Source organism: Oryctolagus cuniculus, chromosome 11 (assembly GCF_964237555.1).
Source record: "Oryctolagus cuniculus chromosome 11, mOryCun1.1, whole genome shotgun sequence".
In the NCBI taxonomy this organism is placed as follows: Eukaryota; Metazoa; Chordata; class Mammalia; order Lagomorpha; family Leporidae; genus Oryctolagus; species Oryctolagus cuniculus.
The window spans coordinates 96,408,763-96,429,892 of NC_091442.1; the positions used below are offsets into that span (position 1 = coordinate 96,408,763).

General features: G+C 46.5%; 1 protein-coding gene across 5 annotated transcripts in view; it reads left to right on the top strand.

Annotated features, from left to right (window-relative positions):
* The window catches only part of MRPL42 (mitochondrial ribosomal protein L42), a 46,355-nt gene that overhangs the window by 2,980 nt on the left and 22,245 nt on the right, over positions 1 to 21,130 (top strand). For 2 of the 5 annotated variants that reach the window (XM_070052703.1, XR_007919754.2), the window contains 2 exons: positions 12,270 to 12,714; positions 17,278 to 17,443. In XM_070052703.1, coding sequence (XP_069908804.1) covers positions 17,374 to 17,443 — 70 coding nt within the window. In that variant the 5' untranslated portion in view covers positions 12,270 to 12,714; positions 17,278 to 17,373. Of the gene's footprint in view, positions 1 to 3,065; positions 3,168 to 4,393; positions 4,627 to 12,269; positions 12,909 to 17,277; positions 17,444 to 21,130 lie in introns of those variants that run through there. The other 3 variants (XM_070052702.1, XM_070052704.1, XM_070052701.1) reach the window with 2 other exon arrangements.

Here is a 21,130-nt window from a genome sequence, read left to right on the forward strand (position 1 = left end):
TTTAAAGATTTACTGATTTATTTGAGAGTTACAGACACACAGGGAGACACAGAGAGAGATCTGGTTCACTACCCAGATGGCCAAAACAGCCAGAGCTGAGCCAGGCTGGATACAGGAGCTTCATCCAGGTCTCCTATGTAGGTGGCAGGGCCCCAGGTACTCGGGCCATCTTCTGCTGCTCTTCCAGGACATTAGCAGGGAGCTAGATCAGAAGTGGAACCCTGGGACATGAACTGGCACCCATATGGGATGGTAGTGTTGCGGGTGGCAGCTTTACCTGCAATACCAGAATTCCGGTCCTGGATGTTAACATTTGGGGCCAGCACTGTAGTGAAGTAGGTTAGCCTTTCTCCTGTAGCACTAGCATCCCATATGGTGCTGGTTTGTGCCCATATGGGCACCAATTCATGTCCCAGCTGCTCTACTTCCTATCTAGCTTTCTGCTAATGGTCTGGGAAAGCAATAAAGGGCTTCCCAGGTGCTTGGGCCCCAGCACCCATGTGGGAGACCTGAAAGAAGCTCCTGGCTCCTGTCTTTGAATCGGCCTAGCTCCAACCGTTGACAGCCATTTGGGGAGTGAACCAGTAGATGGAACCAGTGAACCAGTAGATCTCTCTCTCTCTCTCTCCCTCCCTCTCCCTCTCCCTCTCCCTCTCCCTCTCCCTCTCCCTATCTGTAACTGCAAAAAGATTTTATAAAAAAAAAAAGAAAAACTAATCAAATTGATCCCTTCAAAGGAGGGCTTTTGGGCTGCTGGATAAATGAGGTAAAACAGAAGCTTCATACTCTTAACTTTTGGACGTTGAACCATGTGAAGGTGTTACTCTTTCAAGATGTAAAATATGGGGCCGGCATTGTGGTACAGTTAAGTCATTGACGGCAATGCCAGCATCCCATGTAGGCCTTGGTTCAAATCCTAGCTGTTCCACTTCCAATCTGGCTCTCTGCACCTGGGATAGCAATAGATGGTAGCTTGGGTCTGTACCACCCACATGGGAAACCTGGATGGAGTCCCAGTCTCCTGGCTTCAGCCTGGCACGGTTGTGGCCTTTGAAGCCATCTGGGAAGTGAACCAGTTAATGGAAGATTGTGTGTGTGTGTGTGTGTGTGTGTGTGTGTATGTGTGTGTTTTTTTCCTTCTCAAACTCTGCTTTTCAAATAAATGAAAAGTTTTTTTTTTAAATAAAAGTAAAGGAGACAGCGCTGTGGCACAGCGAGTTAACGCCCTGGCCTGAAGCACCGGCATTCCATATGGGCACAGGTTCGAGACCTGGCTTCTCCTCTTCCAATCCAGCTCTCTGCTATGGCCTGGGAAAGCAGGAGAAGATGGCCCAAGTCCTTGGGCCCCTGCACCCACGTGGGAGACCTGGAAGAAGCTCCTGGCTCCTGGCTTCAGATAGGCATAGCTCTGGCCATTGCAGACAATTGGGGAGTGAACCAGTGGATGGAAGATCTCTCTCTCTCTCTTTCTGCCTGTCCTCTCTCTGTGTAACTCTGACTTTCAAATAAATAAATAAATAAATCTTTAAATAAATAAATAAATAAAAGTAAAATATGTGCTGGAGTCCAGCTCCAGCCAGTCCAGGGGTCCCAAAGTGTGAAAGGTGTCAGCACAGGAAAAAATGAAAGACACACTAACAACAAAGCTGATGACATGGCTCTGGCTCTCGAGCGTCAAACTTTATATCATGCTACATAATGATTCTTTCTTACAATAATAAGTTTGTAGTCCATTGTCTTAGAACCATTGACCTTGTATTTTATGTTGCCTCTAGACTCTATGTCTACATCTAGTTACAATTTCTTTGACTTTCAAGGGCATATTCAGAGCATGGGTTAGAATCATAGACAGGCACGAGATAACAGGCTGCCCACACAAGCCAAGGCCTGGAGTGCTGTCGAGCTATGCAGAAATTGGTTACAGAAGCTAGAATATTACCTTCCTAATTTAATCTTTACTAGAAGCCCTAATGTTCAAAGCAGGCCCTTTTTTAAATGTATCCGCTCTTTTGCAGTTCTTTCTGTAATTCTTTAATTTCTTTATTGTGTTTATCCAAAGGTTCACTTAGATCTATTCCACAGTTGTTGTGTTTTTTTTTTTAAGATTTATTTATTTATTTGAAAGTCAGAGTTACACAGAGAGAGGACAGGCAGAAAGAGAGAGAGAGAGATCTTCCATCCACTGGTTCACTCCCCAATTGTCTGCAATGGCCAGAGCTATGCCTATCTGAAGCCAGGAGCCAGGAGCTTCTTCCAGGTCTCCCACGTGGGTGCAGGGGCCCAAGAACTTGGGCCATCTTCTACTTCTTTCCCAGGCCATAGCAGAGAGCTGGATTGGAAGAGGAGCAGCTGGGACTAGAACTGGCGCACATATGGCCAGGGCATTAACTGCTATGCCACAGCACTGGCCCCTATTCCACAGTTTTGACATCCTTACCATTGATGTATTTGTAGCACATATTGAATTAAATCTTTAATAACATTTATCTTTATTCTAGTGGGAAGTATATCCCTGTTGCCTTTTAATTCTTTTCCACAAACAGCTCGACCTTGTGTAAGGCATTAACCCCTTTTCCTACACTAACATTCTGCTTGATTAAAATCCTACAAAGCAATGGACATTTTTGGGATTATGAGACTAAGCGTTCTTCCCTAAAATTGGGAATACAGCAATCATTAGTGGGACCACCAGGAAGTTCCGGCAAAGTGTAGTTCCCAACAAACCTAAAACCATCAAGAGGACCTCAGCTGTCATTCTCATGCCTTGCTGAGACAGACCTTCTGCTGTGATCTTGTCAGCCAGCCAAAGTGGCTTTGGCCTCGCCAGATATGCATTTAATGCACTAATTTTTACTGTATAAGCAGTATTCAAAGCTCTTTCAATGCTGTTGAAGAATAAAACATCATACACTCAAAACAGGAAAAAGATGCTGGTCCATGGTACTGAATAAGAGACTATAGTGGCCCAATAGTTTCACTGAGCTGAGCAGTGTGAGGCAGAACTCAGCTAATTAATCAGTATGAGCTTTCTGTCTGGCCTCACTTTCTGCTTTGCTTCTTTCCAGTCTCTTTTGGAACTCAAACCACAAGTGCTACAACAAGGAGAAAGAGCAAGCAGGATCTCTGTGTCAGAAGAATTAGAAGAGTCCTGTAAGAGTCTGTTACTGGTGAGAACACTATTTGACTGCCTCTTGTTCCTTCCATGTCCTCTGTGCTGAGATACTAGATTGCTGCTTTGGTCCTGTAATGATAGGTGCATAAGGACTAATACCCTGCAGCAATAACTTGGGATATTTATGCCCAAGTTCCTCACAGTTCAGAATCTCTATCTTGGTCACTTATACATACTTGGAGTCTACTATGGGGTCTGCTACACACCTGCTGTCAAAAAATATTGTCAAGGGAATGAATCCATGAAGGCAGGTTGAAAACAAACACTAGTTTTAAGGATGGTTGACATAGATTCATGATCCATAAGTGAGTGGCTTACAGAAAGTATGAGATATTTATGTTCACCCCTAAACTTTTCTACTTGACTTCCTGGAGGGTAATAGAGCTTGTCCATAAACTATGTCATGCTTGGCAGAGACAAAATAGAGCAGATCAGTTTGGATATTGCTGTATCAGTCATCTTTAATAGATGCTTTGCTTTGATTCATAAGCAAGAGTCATCAGGCAGAAGTGTTTGTTTGCAAAACTTCTTATTGTTTTTCCCAGCATAGGGAAACTGTTTCGTGGGCGATCAAGACAGAAGTATGTGTAAGTAGAGGGTTCATGAACACTGACTCAGGCAAGTACTGTGTGGGGGAGGAAGAAAAGGCTGCACACTGATTTGTACAAGGAGAGAAAAAATGAAAAATGCCTGCTGTTGCCCTCATTGTAAGTAGCTGGGTGCTTAGAAACTGTCTTAGGATAAAGGCAGAGAGACATAGATCCTCCATCTACTGTGTCATACCACAGAACAGCTGGAGCTGAGCCAGATCAAAGCCTGGAGCCTAGAACTCAATCCAGGTGTTCCATGTGGTGGCAGGGACCCAACTGTTTGAGTCATCACCATTGCCTCCCAGGGTAAACATCAGCAGGAGGCTGGAAAGGGGAGTGGAGCTAGGACTCAAACTCAGGCAATCCAATATGGGGTGTGGGCCTCTGAACTGGCATTTTAACCATTGCCCCAAATGCCTACCCTCACTTACAAACTGTTAACCAACACAAGGCCAGCCTGTAAGAAGAATCTGAGTAGAGTTGTCTGGGGTTTTAGATAGCACCTAATGAGCATGGTCTCAAGGTGTAAGCCCCTGGGAAAGTAGAGACCTAGGAGAGTCACAGTAGCAAGGCTTACTTTTGCTCAGTGTTATGTGCTTTTAAAACCACCTTTGAATGTTTTCGCACCCAGGCTGAGCATGCGGCACTGCTGCGATTCTGTGGAGCCCCTCATTGATTCCATGCTGTTCCTATCTCGGAAGACGGAGGAGATTTTCTACACACGTTTGTCTCCTTTCTCCGTGCCAGACTAGTGGAAGCAGCATTCCAGAGGATGGTGACTCAAGACATTTGTCTGGAAGACTAGTTGGAACAGGAACTCTGCAAAGCAGGGCTCTTTCCTGCCTCTCTGTGCCAGCCTATCAGGTTCTCAGAACTGTGCGCACTCCATGTTCTTGAACTGCCATGGCTCCTGCTCCTGTCTGTGATTGCATTCTTGATCTGCCAGCCTAATCTGATCTCCCATTTCCTCCCACCTGGGGTGCCCTGCCCAAGTTTCTTTCCGGTACACTCCCATCACCTGTCTTCTTCCTTCATTATCACCTGTCTATCTGAGGTCCTATCTGTTTCTCATAGGCTTGTCGGTTGTGTTATTTGCTGTCAGTAGCAAACTGCCTACATGCTGCTAGCATGATTCAAAATGATTTTGAAATCTTTGTTTTTCTTCTGAGTATGATGATTTGGTATCAGAGATTTAATGGAGGCATTTTTCAAACTTTGGAGTGCTTTCTTGCCTCGGAGTTTGGTTAAACATAGAGGTTCAAGGCCCCACTCAAAGTATTTGGAGTTCAAATGGAGGCTCGATGTCTGTCTGTCTCTCTCTCTTTGTGTGTGTGTGTGTGTGTGTGTGTGTGTGTGATAAGATTCACTTATTTGTGGTAAAGCAGAGTGACAGAGTGATGGATGAGAGAGATCTTCCATCTGCTGGCTATCTCTCCAACAATGGGCACAACAGCTGGAGCCTGGAACTCCAATCTGGTCTTCCACATGGCTGGCAGGAGGCCCAAGTATTTGGACCATCTTCTGCTGCCTTCCCAGTACAATAGCAAGGAGCAGGATCAGAAGCAGAGCCAACTGGGAATCCAACCAGCATTCCCATATGGTATGCTGCCATCATAAACCATAGCTTAGATTGCTGTGCCACAATGCTGGCACTGCATCTGTGGGTGAGTTTTTTCCCCAATTATCTATCTGTCTGTCTATCTATCTATCTATCTATCTTATTGAAAGGCAGAGTTACAGAGAGAGGGAGAGACAGAGAGATCTTCATTCCACTAGTTTACTCCCCAAATCCCCACAGCAGCTAGGGCTGTGCCAGGCCAAAGCCAGGAGCAAGGAGCTTCTTCCAGGTTTCCACATGGGACATGAACTGACACCCATACAGGATACTGGCATCACAGGCAGCAGCATAACCCACTATGCCACCATGCTGGCCTCTGTGTCTGTATTTTTAACAAGCTCTCCAGAGACTACTAACTGGCCCAAATATTAAGAGTCAATGTTATTTTGTCTTATCTATTCAAGAACAAACAGTTCCAGTGGCAACATTGAATTATACATCTTTTGTCCCTGTTTTCTAAACTCTCCAGAAGTTAGATATTTCAGATTGTTTGGTGGGAGGTAGTAGGGGAGATAAATAATACTCCTTCCCTTCATGAGATTATAACCAGTTGAAAATATATACAGGATTCAGCAGATGTAGATCAAAATATTGCCTTCCATTCCTTCTAAAGCTGATCAGAAAACACAGCTCTAAATCTCAATCAGTTGGCTCACTCCCGTCCACCATCTCCTGGCTGTGGGTGTGCCCTCCTGTCCCTTAGCACAGCTAGTCACCTGTGGACCCCTTAACCCAAGGACAGTGCAGAGGAGAGTGCATGAGGGCAGAAAGTGGGCCAGGAAGAGCATGGGGGAGAAGAAAAAGAGGGGAAGAGAAGGGGAAATAAAGAAAGGAGGAAGAAGAAAGGAATATAGAGAGAAGAGAGAACCAGAGAGAAACAAGATGAGAGGAAAAAGCAAGGCTGAACAGACTCTTCACTACTTTTAAGCTCACCAAAGAGAAAAACTGCTGTTTTGGTCACATAATCGCTTGACTGACTCTGGGTTTCAAAAAGATGTTTTCTTCACCTACATTTTTTTAAAAGATTTATTTATTTGAAAGTCAGAGTTACACAGAGAGAGAAGGAGAGGCAGAGAGAGAGAGACAGAGACAGAGAGCGGTCTTCCATCCACTGGTTCACTCCCCAATTGGTCGTAACAGCCAGAGCTGTGCTGATCCGAAGCCAGGGGCCAGGAACTTCCTCTGGGACTCCCACACAGGTGCAGGGGCCCAAGGGCTTGGGCATCTTCTACTGCTTTCTCAGGTCATAGCAGAGAGTTGGATTGGAAGTGGAGCAGCTGAGACTCGAACCAATGCCCATATGGGATGCAGGCACTATAGGTGGTGGCTTTACGGGGTATGCCACAGCACCGGCCCCTCTTCACCTACTTTTTAGTGTCTAACACAACTCCCTAAAGGCAAACTATGACCACAGTTTGGATAATCTCAATGTTGAATGGCCTATGATGGGCCAGACCTGAACTCTGTCTCTAACACTGCAATTTTCACTTCTTGTTGCTTTTTCACTTATGGTTCCCCACTCCCATCTGCCTGCTAGTTTCTCCATCCTCTCCAAAACACCTTGCACATATTGTTCTGACAGTCGCTTGCAATAATCTGTTTACCGGCCGGCGCCGTGGCTCACTAGGTTAATCCTCCACCTAGCGGCACCGGATTCTGTCCCGGTTGCCCCTCTTCCAGGCCAGCTCTCTGCTGTGGCCAGGGAGTGCAGTGGAGGATGGCCCAGGTGCTTGGGCCCTGCACCCCATGGGAGACCAGGAAAAAGCACCTGGCTCCTGGCTCCTGCCATCGGATCAGCGCGGTGCGCCGGCCGCAGCGCGCTGGCTGCGGCGGCCATTGGAGGGTGAACCAACGGCAAAGGAAGACCTTTCTCTCTGTCTCTCTCTCTCACTGTCCACTCTGCCTGTCAAAAAAGAAAAAAAAAAAGGCAATCTGTTTACCTGGGTCACTCAGCACACAGCACACGACTTTATTTTTTGTTTATTTTTGACAGGCAGAGTGGACAGTGAGAGAGAGAGACAGAGAGAAAGGTCTTCCTTTGCCGTTGGTTCACCCTCCAATGGCCGCCGCAGCCAGCGCGCTGCGGCCGGCGCACCGCGCTGATCCGATGGCAGGAGCCAGGTGTTTCCCCTGATATCCCATTCAGGTGCAGGACCTAAGGACTTGGGCCATCCTCCACTGCACTGCCGGGCCACAGCAGAGAGCTGGCCTGGAAGAGGGGCAACTGGGACAGAATCCGGCGCCCCAACCTGGACTAGAACCCGGTGTGCCTGCGCTGCAGGCGGAGGATTAGCCTATTGAGCCATGGCGCCGGCCATAACACACTACTTTAAGGCAGAGAGCAGAGTATTCTTTGCTGTGTGTTGGGCGGCAACATAATGGCTTAAATATATTCCCTCCTTTCTGTCTTCATCCATACTCTAACTATGATGTATTAGACCTTCTCTAGGAAATTATATAATTAAAGTTTTACTTATTTGTTTATTTGAAAGGCAGGGTGACGGAAAGGGGTGGAGAGCAGAAAGATAGATAGAGCTCCCATTGGCTAGTTCACACCACTAATGCCCACAGTAACCAGGGCTGGGCCAGGACAAAGCCAGGAGCTCCAGCCAGGTCTCTTTCTTGGGTAACAGAGACTCAAGTACTTGGGCCATCATCTGGTGCCTCCCAGGCACATTAACGGGAAGTTGAATAGGAAGTGAAGATGGACTTTGTCCCAGGGACTCCAGTATGGGATATAAGCTTCCCTAGCCAACTTCGCATTACTTTAAGACACCTGAGAGTAGCCACTTAGGAAGGAAGTAGGTTTATTTCAGCTCACAGTTTGTAGGCTCACAGTCCTAAACTGGGGGGTGGGGGGATGCCCATTAGTTTGGTATCTTGTGGAGACTGCCAGTGGCAGAAGTATGTGGAGGAACAATCACATGGTGAGCCAGGAAGAAGAGAGAGGACATGGAGCACACTCTGCTTATTTAGCCAACTGTCTCTCTCAAGAGTGACCTTCTAAAGGCATGCCCCCATGCCCTAAAGACCTGCCACTAGTCCCGCCTCTCAGATACCACCCTTAATCCGTCAACCTTAGCAGTAATTCATTAACCAGTAGGACTTTGGGTGCTTGAAGAGCTACATGAGTCTAGGAAACTAAATCTTCTTCAAACCATAACATTGGTTTTCTTCAAGCTTTCAAGTTCAACTTACAAGCCTTATTATTCTGTTTTTTAGATTAACAACTTTAGTAAAAATGGAATAAATGAAATACATTCAAACATTTTATATTGAGTTCATAAATTTAACACATTCCATCTTCTAGCCCTTCAATTTTCCGATTGATAAATATTCTCAAGTAACTAAATAGTTCTTACAAATTAGAAAAATATTTAGGGGCCAGTGCTGTGATGTAGCAGGTAAAGACACTGTGCCAGCATCCCATATGGGGGCCAGTTCAAGTCCTGGCCGCTCCACTTCCAATCCAGCTCTCTGCTACGGCCTGGGAAAGCAGTAGAGTATGGCCTAAGTCCTTGGGCCTCTGCACCTGTGTGGGAGACCTGGAAGAAACTCCTGGCTCTGGATTGATCCGACTCTGGCTGTTGCGACCATTTGGGGAGTCAATTAGTAAATGGAAGACATCTCTCTCTCTCTCTCTCTCTCTCTGCCTCTGTTTCTCTGTAACTCTATCTTTCGAATAAATAAATAAATCTTTTTTTAAAAAAGAAAAAGTAGATTTAAAGATTTATTTATTTATTTGAGAGTCAGAGTTACACAGAGAGAGGAGAGGCAGAGAGAGAGAGAGAGAGGTCTTCCACCCGTGGGTTCACTCCCCAACTGGTCGCAATGGCCGGAGCTGCGCTGATCCAATGCCAGGAGCTTCTTCCAGGTCTCCTACATGGGTGCAGGGGCCCAAGGACTAGGACCATCTTCTACTGCTATCCCAGGCCATAGCAGAGAGCTGGATTGGAAGTGAAGCAGCCAGGTCTCGAACCAGCACCTATATGGAATGCTGGCACTTCAGGCCAGGGCATTAACCCACTGAGCCACAGCGCCCGCTTCTGAAAAAGTAGATTTAGATATGATGACTCTCCTAAAAATATTCTAGTACTATTTCCAAACCTAATACAAATTTTTAAAAAAGAATTTATTTATTTGAAGGGCAGAGTGAAAGAGAGAGGGAGAGAGATCTTCTATCCACTAGTTCACTCTCCCAAAAGATTGCAATAGCTATACCTGGGCCGCCAAATTGAAACCAGGAACCAGGAAATCATCCAAGTCTTCCACATAGATGGCAAGGGCCCAACACTTGGAACATCTTTTCCTCTACTTTCCTAGGTGCATAAGCAGGAAGCAGGTGCAGAAGCAGAGCAGCTGGGACTTGAAACAGCGCTCCAAAATGGGATGCCCATGTTGCAAGTGGTAGCTTAACCTCACTGAGCCACAATACCAGCCCCGGATAAAATTTTTTTTTACCTTTTGACATAGACTCACAGTTCTAAATCAGTCACATCATGACAAGTTTAAATTAGAATCATTCTGCTCAAGAAATTACAAAGGAACTGGGAACATGTTCAAGGCTACCCCAAATGATGCCTTCTGCAAACTGTGGATTATGGAAATCTCTTCAGGACAAACAACCTGGTTTCTTTAATAATAAATGCAAAGGAAAAAGGAGGGTCATCATTGCAGCGCAGTGAATTAAACCACTGTTCACAATGCTGGCATCCCCTATTGAAGTGCTGTTTTGAGTCCTAGCTGCTCTGCTTCCCATATATGTACCTGCTAACATGCCTGGGAAAACAGTGGAGGATGGCCTAAGTACTTGTGCCCCTGCCACCTACAGGGGAGACCCAGATGGAGTTGCTGGCTCCTGACTTTCATGGGGCCCACACCAGGCCATTTCAGCCATTTGTGGAGTGAACCAGCAGATAGAAGATCTCTCTCTCTCACACACACACTCTGCCTTTCATGTAAATAAATAAAATTCTTAAAACAACTCTTTTTATAGAGACTTTTTTTTAAAGATTTTTATTTTATTTTTATTTAACAGGTAGAGTTACAGACAGTGAGAGAAAGAGACAGAGAGAAAGGTCTTCCTTCTGTTGGTTCACTCTCCAAATGGCCACAATGGCTGGAGCTGTACCAATCCAAAGCCAGGAGCTAGGTGCTTCCTCCTGGTCTCCCATGTGGGTGCAGGGCCCAAGCACTTGGGCCATCCTCCACTGCCTTCCTGGGCCACAGCAGAGAGCTGGACAGGCAGTGGAGCAGCTGGGACTAGAACCAGCACCCATATGGGATGCCGTTGCCACAGGCGGAGGATTACCTAGTGCGCCATGGCGCCTGCTCCTAAAGAGACTTTTAAAAAAATAAATTTATTTATCAGGCAGAGTTACAGAGAGGGAGAAGAAGAGGCAGAGACAGAAGGAGAGATCTTCCATCTGCAGATTCATTCCCCAAATGGCTGCAACATCCAGGGCTGGAACAGTCCAAAACCAGGAGCACTGGGCAGGACTGGGGCAGGACGTCTTCAGAAATGGGAGTCTGATTGATGTCAGAGACTTTTTTTCTGGCCTGCTCCAAGACAGGAAAGCAGGAGGAGACTTTTTTTTTTTTAAGATTTATTTTATTTATTTGAAAGACAGAGTTACAGAGAGAGGTAGAGACAGGGAGAGGTCTTCCATCCACTGGTTCATTCCCCAGATGGCCACAACGGCCAGAGCTGCGCCAATCTGGAACCAGGAGCCAGAAGCTTCTTTCAGGTCTCTCACGTGGGTGCAGGGGCCCAAGGACTTGGGCCATCTTCTATTGCTTTCCCAGGCCACAGCAGAGAGCTGGATCAGAAGTAGGTGCCCATATGGGATGTCGGAACTGTACGCCGTGGCTTTACTTGCTATGCCACAGCACTGGCCCCTCACTTTCAGTATTAATCACTTTAGGACTATGGATCCTGCCTCTCTGAGGGATTTATCAACTCCCTTGAACACATGGTAAATGCAGTGGATCCTTTCTCAGAAAGATGGTATAAAAGCACACAATTTTGAAAATCATGGCAGAAGGGAATTCCCAGATTAAACAGCTGCTTTAACAGTAGATCATCTACGATCTGGAACACTTCCTGCACTAATTGTTTCGTTCATTCAACAGATTACTGGAGACCTACACAGAAGCCAAGCCCAGTTCTAGAGGTTGGGTTTAAACACCACCTAGAACAAGACCGACTTCAAGGAACTTACATTCCAGCGTGAGACAGGCATTAAACAAGCAAACGTAGGGATAGAGGGAGATGCAAAGGTTAGGATGAGTTACAGTTTAATGATGTGGTCCTCTCCGAGGTGATTTTTGGCGAGATCTGTATACAGTGAAGCGAGATGGTTATGAAAAGACATGAGAGAAGATGATTGCCGTCATTGCGAATAGAAAAGTGCAAGGTTGGGGCCGGCGCCATGGCTCACTAGGCTAATCCTCCGCCTACCGGCGCCGGCACACTGGGTTCTAGTCCCGGTCGGGGCACCGGATTCTGTCCCGGTTGCCCCTCTTCCAGGCCAGCTCTCTGCTGTGGCCAGGGAGTGCAGTGGAGGATGGCCCAGGTGCTTGGGCCCTGCACCCCATGGGAGACCAGGAAAAGCACCTGGCTCCTGGCTCCTGCCATCGGATCAGCGCGGTGCGCCGGCCGCAGCGGCCATTGGAGGGTGAACCAACGGCAAAGGAAGACCTTTCTCTCTGTCTCTCTCTCTCACTGTCCACTCTGCCTGCCAAAAAAAATAAAAAAAATAAATAAAAATAAATAAAAAAAGAAAAGTGCAAGGTTGTGTGTGTGTGTGTGTGTTTGTGCGGCAACTTTTTTTCTCTAAGCAGGTAAGATCTAATATTCTGCACATTCTCTTCCTCCCATGAAAAACAGCCTCCATGAAAAACACCATTCTGAGACCCCAGTGCTGAGGGCTGGGCTTGAAGAGCCTCTCCAGATCCCCGTTTCAAACTTCCAAACCCTAAACCGCCACATTCAGCGCTTCTGTGAAACGCCTCTTTCCCTGGAAACATTAATTCATCCACCTGGGAGTCACCTAGCATTTCTCTGAGTATTATATACATTTAAAAAACAGATAATACTGTGACTTTTCAAGAACGTGTGCTTGGGGCAGCGGTTTTGTTTTTCCGGGTCATACGGTGACGTCTTGTCCAACCCAAGGCTACTTAAGAGCGGCAGCCAGCCTGCAGATCCTCCTCCCCCTGCCTTGGGGCCGCTTTCCCGCCGAGACTACATTTCCCAGAGTGCGTCGCAGGCCGGAAGGACGCGCAGGACGGTGTTCGTAGGACCCGGATTAGGACAAGATGGCGTGCTAGTGGTGAGTAACTGTCAATATAGATGTTCTCTTACAGTGGAGCAGTGACCTGGTTTATGATCAGGGGTCAAGGTCTCCTGCATGTCGTTCCTGGCAGGACAGGCTCTGTCTGTCCTGCGGAAGGGCAGGCGTGTGGCCTCGTGTTTCCCCCTCATCTAGGGCCCGGCTACATCTTGTAGCTGCCGGGACCCCTCCAGGTCAGTCTTCGGAATCTGTTCCTGGGTGCTAGTCCCGGTGCTTTTAGTAGTCAGTTCCTCAGACCTCGGGCCTTCCGGGCCTTCTGCCTTCTTCAAGGTGAATCCTGAGGCAAGGGATTTTCCCGTGGAATTTGTCTTCTTGGAGTGAATAAGCTTGCCCCTGGGCTCGGGTCGAGGGGACGTGCTATCGGCCAAAACGTTCGTCTCTTGCGCGCCTGGTCATGGGTTTGCGTCTCACTCGTGCCACCTATTAGAGCAGAGGAAGAGTGGCCAAGGAAATCGTTTGACCTCTCCGAGCCTTTGTTCGTAATCTATAAAATGAAGATGCCAATTTCATAGACTAGTGAAGTCAGAGTACATAATTATATGAAAGGGAGTTGTTAACTGGAAGCAGCACCCTGTGAACGCAGGGTTGGCAGGGCTAATGCGCTGCCACTGCAGGGAATCAGGCTGCCCCGCGTAGTCTAGAAGTTAGGAGGACTTGTTTCTTAATTGTTTCATCACTGTGGAGGAAGCGCTCTGATAACCATGGAGACCAGTTAAAGACAAGGACTCAGCGGCTATGCGAGTATGTCGCTTATTCACAACAGCCCTTGGATATTGTGGTTCTTTCCCCCATTATGCCTTTATGATACTGAGGGTCATTTAGTTAATGATTTGCTCAAAGTTTCCTAGTTTGTGACTGACACCAGAGCCCTTAGAAGCAAGTCATTTACATTTTGTACTTTAATTTGTTAATGAATCAAAGTAGATGCCTCACGTGATTCATATGACAGTAAAACTGTGCAGGCTGGTTTCCTGTACCAGCAGCGCCTCAGCCCCACCAACCCTGCATTCACAGTGTGCTTTTTCCAGTTTACAACCCATTTTCATCTAATTATGTAGTCTGACTTCCACAAGTTGGTGAAATAGGCATCGCCATTTTATAGATTATCTTATAGATTTTGCACAAAGGCCCAGAGAGGTCAAACAATGTGCTTTCAGCCACTCCTCTGCTGTGGATAGTTAAAAACCTTGTATATAAAAGTTCTTGCAAAATGCAATATTAAGATAGCTATTTGGTACAAAAGATTCTTGAACTCCATGCCTGTAAAATGTCTTCAGAAAGTTCATGGAAGATCAGATTATGAAAAATACATGGGGCTGGCGCCACGGCTCAACAGGCTAATCCTCCGCCTGCGGCGCCGGCACCCTGGGTTCAAGTCCCAGTCGGGGCGCCGGATTCTGTCCTGGTGGCTCCTCTTCCAGGCCAGCTCTCTGCTGTGGCCAGGGAGTACAGTGGAGGATGGCCCAAGTGCTTGGGCCCTGCACCCGCATGGGAGACCAGGAGAAGCACCTTGCTCCTGGCTTCGGATCAGCGCGGTGCACCAGCCGCAGCGCGCCGGCCGCACGTTGGGGGGTGAACCAACGGCAAAGGAAGACCTTTCTCTCTGTCTCTCTCTCTCACTGTCCACTCTGCCTGTCAGAAAGAAAAGAAAAGAAAAATACATGGCTTTCCAAACATATTTTTCATGAAAATAAACTTGTCATTTGATTCAGCTTTTCCATGAACTTTTTGATGAGCCCTTTTATAAATGGTGAAATTTTATCTGGGACTTTGAAGTCTTTAAAAAGTTCATGAAAAATGTGCGTCATCATTTAATTCCATTTTCTCACAAGCTTTTTGAAGTCCCTTCCTGCTTTCTCCTAAATAAGTATTTTTTAAAAAGATTTTATTTATTTGAGAGGTAGAGTTAGAGAGAGAGAATCTTCCATCTGCTGGTTCACTCCCTAAATGGCCACAATGGCCGGTGCTGGGCCTATCTGAAACCATCAGCCAGGAGCTTTGTCTGAGTCTCTGATGTGGGTGTAGGGGCCCAAGGACTTCAGTCATCTTCTACTGCTTTCCCAGGTGTATTAGCAGGGAGCTGGATCAGAAGAGGAGCAGCCAAGACTAGAACCTGTGCACATATGGGACGCCAGCGCCACAGGTGGAGACTTAATCTACCATGCTACAGTGCCAGCCCCCTAAATAAGCATTTAATAGGCTATGGATAGGCCTTTTCTAAGATACTTCATTTAATCAGAAACACAATACTACCGTAATTGATGTAATAAGATCTTGCGTATGGCACCTGGGAGGTTGTACATGAGCATTATAAAAGCAAATCCTCTATGTGTGAGTGACTTTCAAAGAGTAATTTCGTGTTCACTGAATACTCATTAAGTGAAAAGAGCTGCATTGGATGGTAAGAAGTTTGCACTTGAGAAAAAGTAATGGACATACTTCTGGGAGTTCTCATGATACATTTTGATACTTTTTTTTTTCCCCTGTAGCTAAGCTATGTGGAAATACAATTGTGTTTTATTTGTTTTAAGATTTATTTATTTGGAAGGCAGAGCTGGTACCAGCGTTGTGACATAGAGTAAGCTGCTGCCTATGGCATACCATAGGGGTGCCAGTTGGAGTCCCCGTATGTATACTAACGATAATAAGACTAAATTAGTAGACTGAAAAGAAAAAGACCATAAAAAATACAAGTCCCAATTTTTATTATCCTATTTAATGCACATAAAATTAATTTTCAATGAATGGAATCAGAACAAGGAATAAAAAAAGATGGGCTGGTGCCACGGCTCAATAGGCTAATCCTCCGCCTGTGGCACCGGCACCCTGGGTTCTAGTCCCGGTCGGGGCGCCAGATTCTGTCCCAGTTGCTCTTCTTCTAGTCCAGCTCTCTGCTGTGGCCCGGGAGTGCAGTGGAAGATGACCCAAGTACTTGGGCCCTGCACCCCATGGGAGACCAGGAGAAGCACCTGGCTCCTGGCTTCAGATCAGCGCGGTGCACTGGCCGCAGCGGCCATTGGGAGGTGAACCAACGGAAAAAAGGAAGACCTTTGTCTCTGTCTCTCTCTCTCTCGATGTCTAACTCTGCCTGTCAAAAAATAAATAAATAAAAATTAAAAAATTAAAAAAAAAGAATAGAAAAAGATGGTTAAAAAATCACTGAAAATGTGAACTTAAGATTAATAGGCTGGCACTGTAGCATAGTGGTTAAGCTGCCACCTACAGTGCAAGCATCTCAGATCCAGAAGTTACTCCTGGCTCCTGGTTTCAGTCTGGCCAGCCCTAGCTGTTGTGGTCGTTTGGGGAATGAATCAGCAGATGGAAGGTCTTTCTCTCTGTCTCTTCCTTTTTCTCTCTCTTTTTAAGTCTGCCTTTGAAATAAGTAAATAAATCTTTTTTTTTTTTTTTTTTTTGCCAGGCAGGGTTAGACAGTGAGAGAGAGACAGAGAGAGAGTTATAGACAGTGAGAGAGAGAGAAAAAGGTCATCCTTCCGTTGGTTCACTCCTAATGGCCGCTACGGCTGGCGCAACGCTGATCCAAAGCCAGGAGCCGGGTACTTCCTCCTGGTCTCCCATGTGGGTGCAGGGACCCAAGCACTTGGCCCATCCTCCACTGCCCCCCGGGGCCACAGCAGAGAGCTGGACTGGAAGAGGAGCAACCAGGACTAGTACCTGGTGCCCCAACCGGGACTAGAACCTGGGGTGCCATTGCCGCAGGCGGAGGATTAGCCAAGTGAGCCACGGTGCCAGCGTAAATAAATCTTAAAAAAAAAAAAAAAAAGGCCAGCACCGTGGCTCACTAGGCTAATCCTCCGCCTTGCAGCGCCAGCACACCAGGTTCTAGTCCCGGTCGGGGCGCCGGATTCTGTCCCGGTTGCCCCTCTTCCAGGCCAGCTCTCTGCTGTGGCCAGGGAGTACAGTGGAGGATGGCCCAAGTTCTTGGGCCCTGCACCCCATGGGAGACCGGGAGAAGCACCTGGCTCCTGCCTTCGGATCAGCGCGGTGCGCCGGCTGCAGCGCGCCGGCCGTGGCGGCCATTGGAGGGTGAACCAATGGCAAAGGAAGACCTTTCTCTCTGTCTCTCTCTCTCACTGTCCACTCTGCCTGTCAAAAATATATATATATATATAAAGGCAGAGCTTCAGAGTTAGAGGGAGGGACAGAGAGAGAAAGAGAGAGAGATCTTCCCTCTGCTGGTCCATTCCCCAAATGGCCACAGCAGCCAGGACTGGGCCAGGCTGAAGTCAGGAACCAGAAACTCCGCTGTGGCTCCCACATGAGCAGCAGGGCCTCGGGTACTTGGGCTATCTTCTGCTGCCTTCTGAGATGCACTGGCAGGAAGCTGGATTAACTGCAGTGTTGCAAGCAGCCGCTTAACCTGCTGCGCCACAACATCGGCCCCATGCAGCGTTGCTTAAAAGCTTTGCTTCAAGTGATTGTAGCTCTAGGTAGTGATTTCTGTCTTGTATTGTTTAGTACTTGTATGTTGTATCACTTTAGTGTACCATAGGTAGCACTGATTTTTCTTTATCTTTTAAACAGGGACAAAAACTGATGTGCCTAGAAGCAGATTTTGAAGGCAGTTTTCTTCAAAGAATCTTTTTTCATCCCAGCTGATAAGCTACGTCTTGATACACCATGGCGGCAGCAGTAATGAAATGGGTGATATCAAAGAGAACTATCTTGAAACATTTATCTCCAGTCCAAAGTAAGTGATTTTTTTTTTAAATTATTGCTTAAAAAGTTGTTTTTTAAGATTTATTTATTTGCAAGTCAGAGTTATAGAGAGAGAGGGAGAGACAGAGAGAGAAAGAGTTTTTCTGTCCACTCCCCAAATGGCTGCAGTGGCCGGGGCTGGGCCAGGCTGAAGCCAGGAGCCTGGAACTCCATTCTGGTCTCCCACATTAGTGGTAGGGGCCCAGCTGCTTAGCTCATGCTGCTGCTTTCCCACGCACATTAACAAGGAGCTGGATTGGAAATGGAGCAGCTGGGCAGTGCTCACATGGATGCTGTTGTTGTGAGTGTCAGCGTAACCTGCTCTTCCACAACTCCAGCCCCTATTTATTTATTTATTTATTTTAAATTTATGTTTTTACTTGAAAGGCAGTGTTAGAGAGAGAGTGGGAGAGAGAGAAATCTTCCATTCACTGGAAGATCCTCAAATGGCCACAACAACTGTGGGTGCAGCAGGTGGAAGCCGGGAGCCTGGAATTTGGGCTGGGCCTCCTACATGGGTGCAGGGCCCCAAGCATTTGGGCTATCTTCTGCTCCTTTCCCTGGTGCATTATCAGAAAGCTGGATCAGAGGTGGAGCAGCCAGGACTTGAACTGGTGCTCCTATGAAATGCCAGTGTCCCAGGCAGTGGCTTAGTGCACTTCACCATACCACCAGCCCCCATATTACTTTTTAAATAATTCTTAAAGTTTGCCAGCAAAGTATAAAGTCATAGTCAATGTTCCAAAGATGACCAGATAATTCAAAGGTAATATCTGAGTGTATTCACTTTGTGCCCTTCCCTACACACACAGAAACACAAGAACATAGCCATTTGAAAAAAAAAAAAAAACAGTAATTTTGGGCTGACATTGTGGTACAGTGTATTAAGCCACAGCCTGCAGCAATGGTATTCCATGTGGGTGTTGGTTTGAGTCGTAGCAGTTCCAGTTCTAATCCAACTGCCTGCTAATGCACCTGGGAAATCCACTGGGAAAGCAATGGAGGATGGCCCAAATGCCTGGGCCCCTGCCATCCATGTGGAAGACCCAGATGAAGCTCCTGCTTGCTGGCTTTAGCCTGGCCCAGCCCCAGCCATTGTGGTCATTTGGGGAGTAAACCAGCAAATGGATAATCATTCTCTCTCTGTCTCCTTTGTCTGTCCCTCTATCCTTGTAACTGTCTTTCAAAATAGATAAATAAATCTTTAAAAAAAAAAAAAAAAGTGGGAAAGAGTTGTTTGAAGACTAGGGTTAAAATGTAAATTAATACATAATTTGAGAACACTTCAGCAAAGGAAAGATGTTTTACCCACTAAACACCTTTTTTCAAAAGAATATTCAGAAGTTTGTTAACTTTAAAAAAAAAAGAATTATTTTATTTATTTGAAAGACAGAGAGGTAGAGCGAGAGCGAGGGAGAGAGAGGTCTTCCATTCCCTTGGTTCACTCCCCAAATGACCACAATGGCCAGAGCTCAGCTGATCCATACCAGGAGCTTCTTCCAGGTCTCCCATGCAGGTACAGGGGTCCAAGGACTTGGGCCATCTTCTGCTTTCCCAGGCCATAGCAGAGAGCTGGATTGGAAAAGAAGCAGCCAGGACTTGAACCAGCGCCTGTATGGGGTGCTGGCACTGCAGGTTGGGGCTTTAACCCACTGTGCCACAGCACTGGCCCCTAAATCATACTCTTTAAAAATAATTTTTAAATTTTTTATTTATTTGATTGAGAGGCAGAGAGAGAGAAAGAGAGCTTACATGGTTCAGTTCCCAAATGCCTCAGACGGTTGGATCTGGGTCACGATGAAGCTGGGAGCCAAGAACTCAGTCTGGGTCTCTGGTGTTGGTGGAACCCAACTGCTTGAGTCATCACCACTGCCTCCCAGGGAGCTGGAATCAGGAGTAGGGGCTGGATGTTGAACCCAGACACCCTGACATAGAATGCAGGCATTTTTTTTTTTTTAAGATCCACTTATTTATTTGAAAGGCAGAGTTCCTGAGAGGCAGAAGCACAGAGAGAAAGAGGTCTTCCAGCCACTGGTTCACTCCCAGCTGGCCGCAACGGCCAGAGCTGCGCTGATCCAAAGCCAAGAGCCAGGAGCTTCTTCCGGGTCTCCCACATGGGTGCAGGGGCCCAAGGACTTGGGCCATCTTCTCCTGCTTTCCCAGGCCATAGCAGAGAGCGGGATCAGAAGTAGTGCAGCCGGGACTTGAACCAGTGCCCATATGGGATGCCAGCACTGCAGGCGGCGGCTTTACCTGCTATGCCACAGTGGCATCCTCGTGTTTTTTAAAGATTTATTTATTTATTTGGAAAATAGAGTTACATAGAGCAAGGGAGAGAGAGAGGGAGAGAGAGTGCAATCTTCTATCTACTGTTTTGCTCCAAGATAGCCACAACATCTCGGGCTGCGCCAGGCTGAAGCCAGGAGCCAGGAGCTTCTTCCAGGTCGCCCATGTGGGTAGCAGGGGCCCAAGCACTTGGGCCATCTACTGCTTTACCCACTACACCACAAAGCTGTTCCCAGGATGGGGGAATCTTAATTGGTGTTTTAAGTGCTAGGCCCAACATCTGTTCTTGCCAAATCCTACTCTTAAAGGAAATGTTCCTTTCCTGCCCCTTTGCTTACCCCACTGCCCTGTTCATTAGGGCTTTGAGCATAATATTACATTATATTTTAAGTAAAACCAAGTTAAAATTAATTTAATGCTGATGAGAAGTCAGATCTCAGTAGTTTTTACGTAGTCCATGCCTCAAAACAGCAGTTAATCCTCACACAAGTTAATAATATGGAAACCAGTTAATCTGCCCCTTGAGAATTATTTGTGTCTTTTCCCCCACTAGACCTCTCATTAAATTTGTACTATGTGTAATTTATTTTGGTTCCTTCCCCTGCCTCTCATATGTGGAATGGATTGGATTTATCTAAGTTACTGTCTACCTAAGAATAAATTTAGATTACTCCAGAGAATTGTTCCATTTTCATTCTCCTAAAAGTCAGTTACTGATTGACTTCTAAGGTCCTAAAGCCCCATGTTCTGTATAGTTCCTCTTATTATTATCAATGGTGAAGCATTATTACTGTATTTATTGATGTTTCATAAGAAAGCAAAGGAGATTAAGATTGGAGGCAAAGCACAACCATGATTAGGAAGAAAATTCAGTGAGCAAAAATAAAAACACTTCCCTATATTCTAGAAGGAATATTTAAAATTGTCCCCAAAATATAGTCAAGATAGGAATGTAGAACATTGTACAGGTTTTAAAAACATTAAACCACTTAGTCTTCACAACAGCTTTGAATTTGGCAGCTTGTAGTATTGCCTTCTTTATGAAAGTAAAGAAACTTGGGTGCGCTGGCTCCTATGAAGTTGCCCAAGGCCACATATTTGATAAATGGCAGCTGTGAATAAACCTCCCACCTCGCTCCCTCCTTCCTTCTTTCCTTGACAGAGTTGCAGATAGAGGTAGAGACAAGAGAGGTCTTGCATCCACTGGTTCACCCTGCAAATGGCTGCAACAGCTGGAGCTGAGCCAATCTGAAGCCAGGAGCTTCTTCCAGGTCTCCCATGTGGGTTCAAAGGCCCAAGGATTTGGGCCATTCTCCACTGCTTTCCCCGGTCATAGCAGAGAGATGGATTGAAGTGGAGCAGCTGGGACCAGAACCAGCACCCATTTGGGATG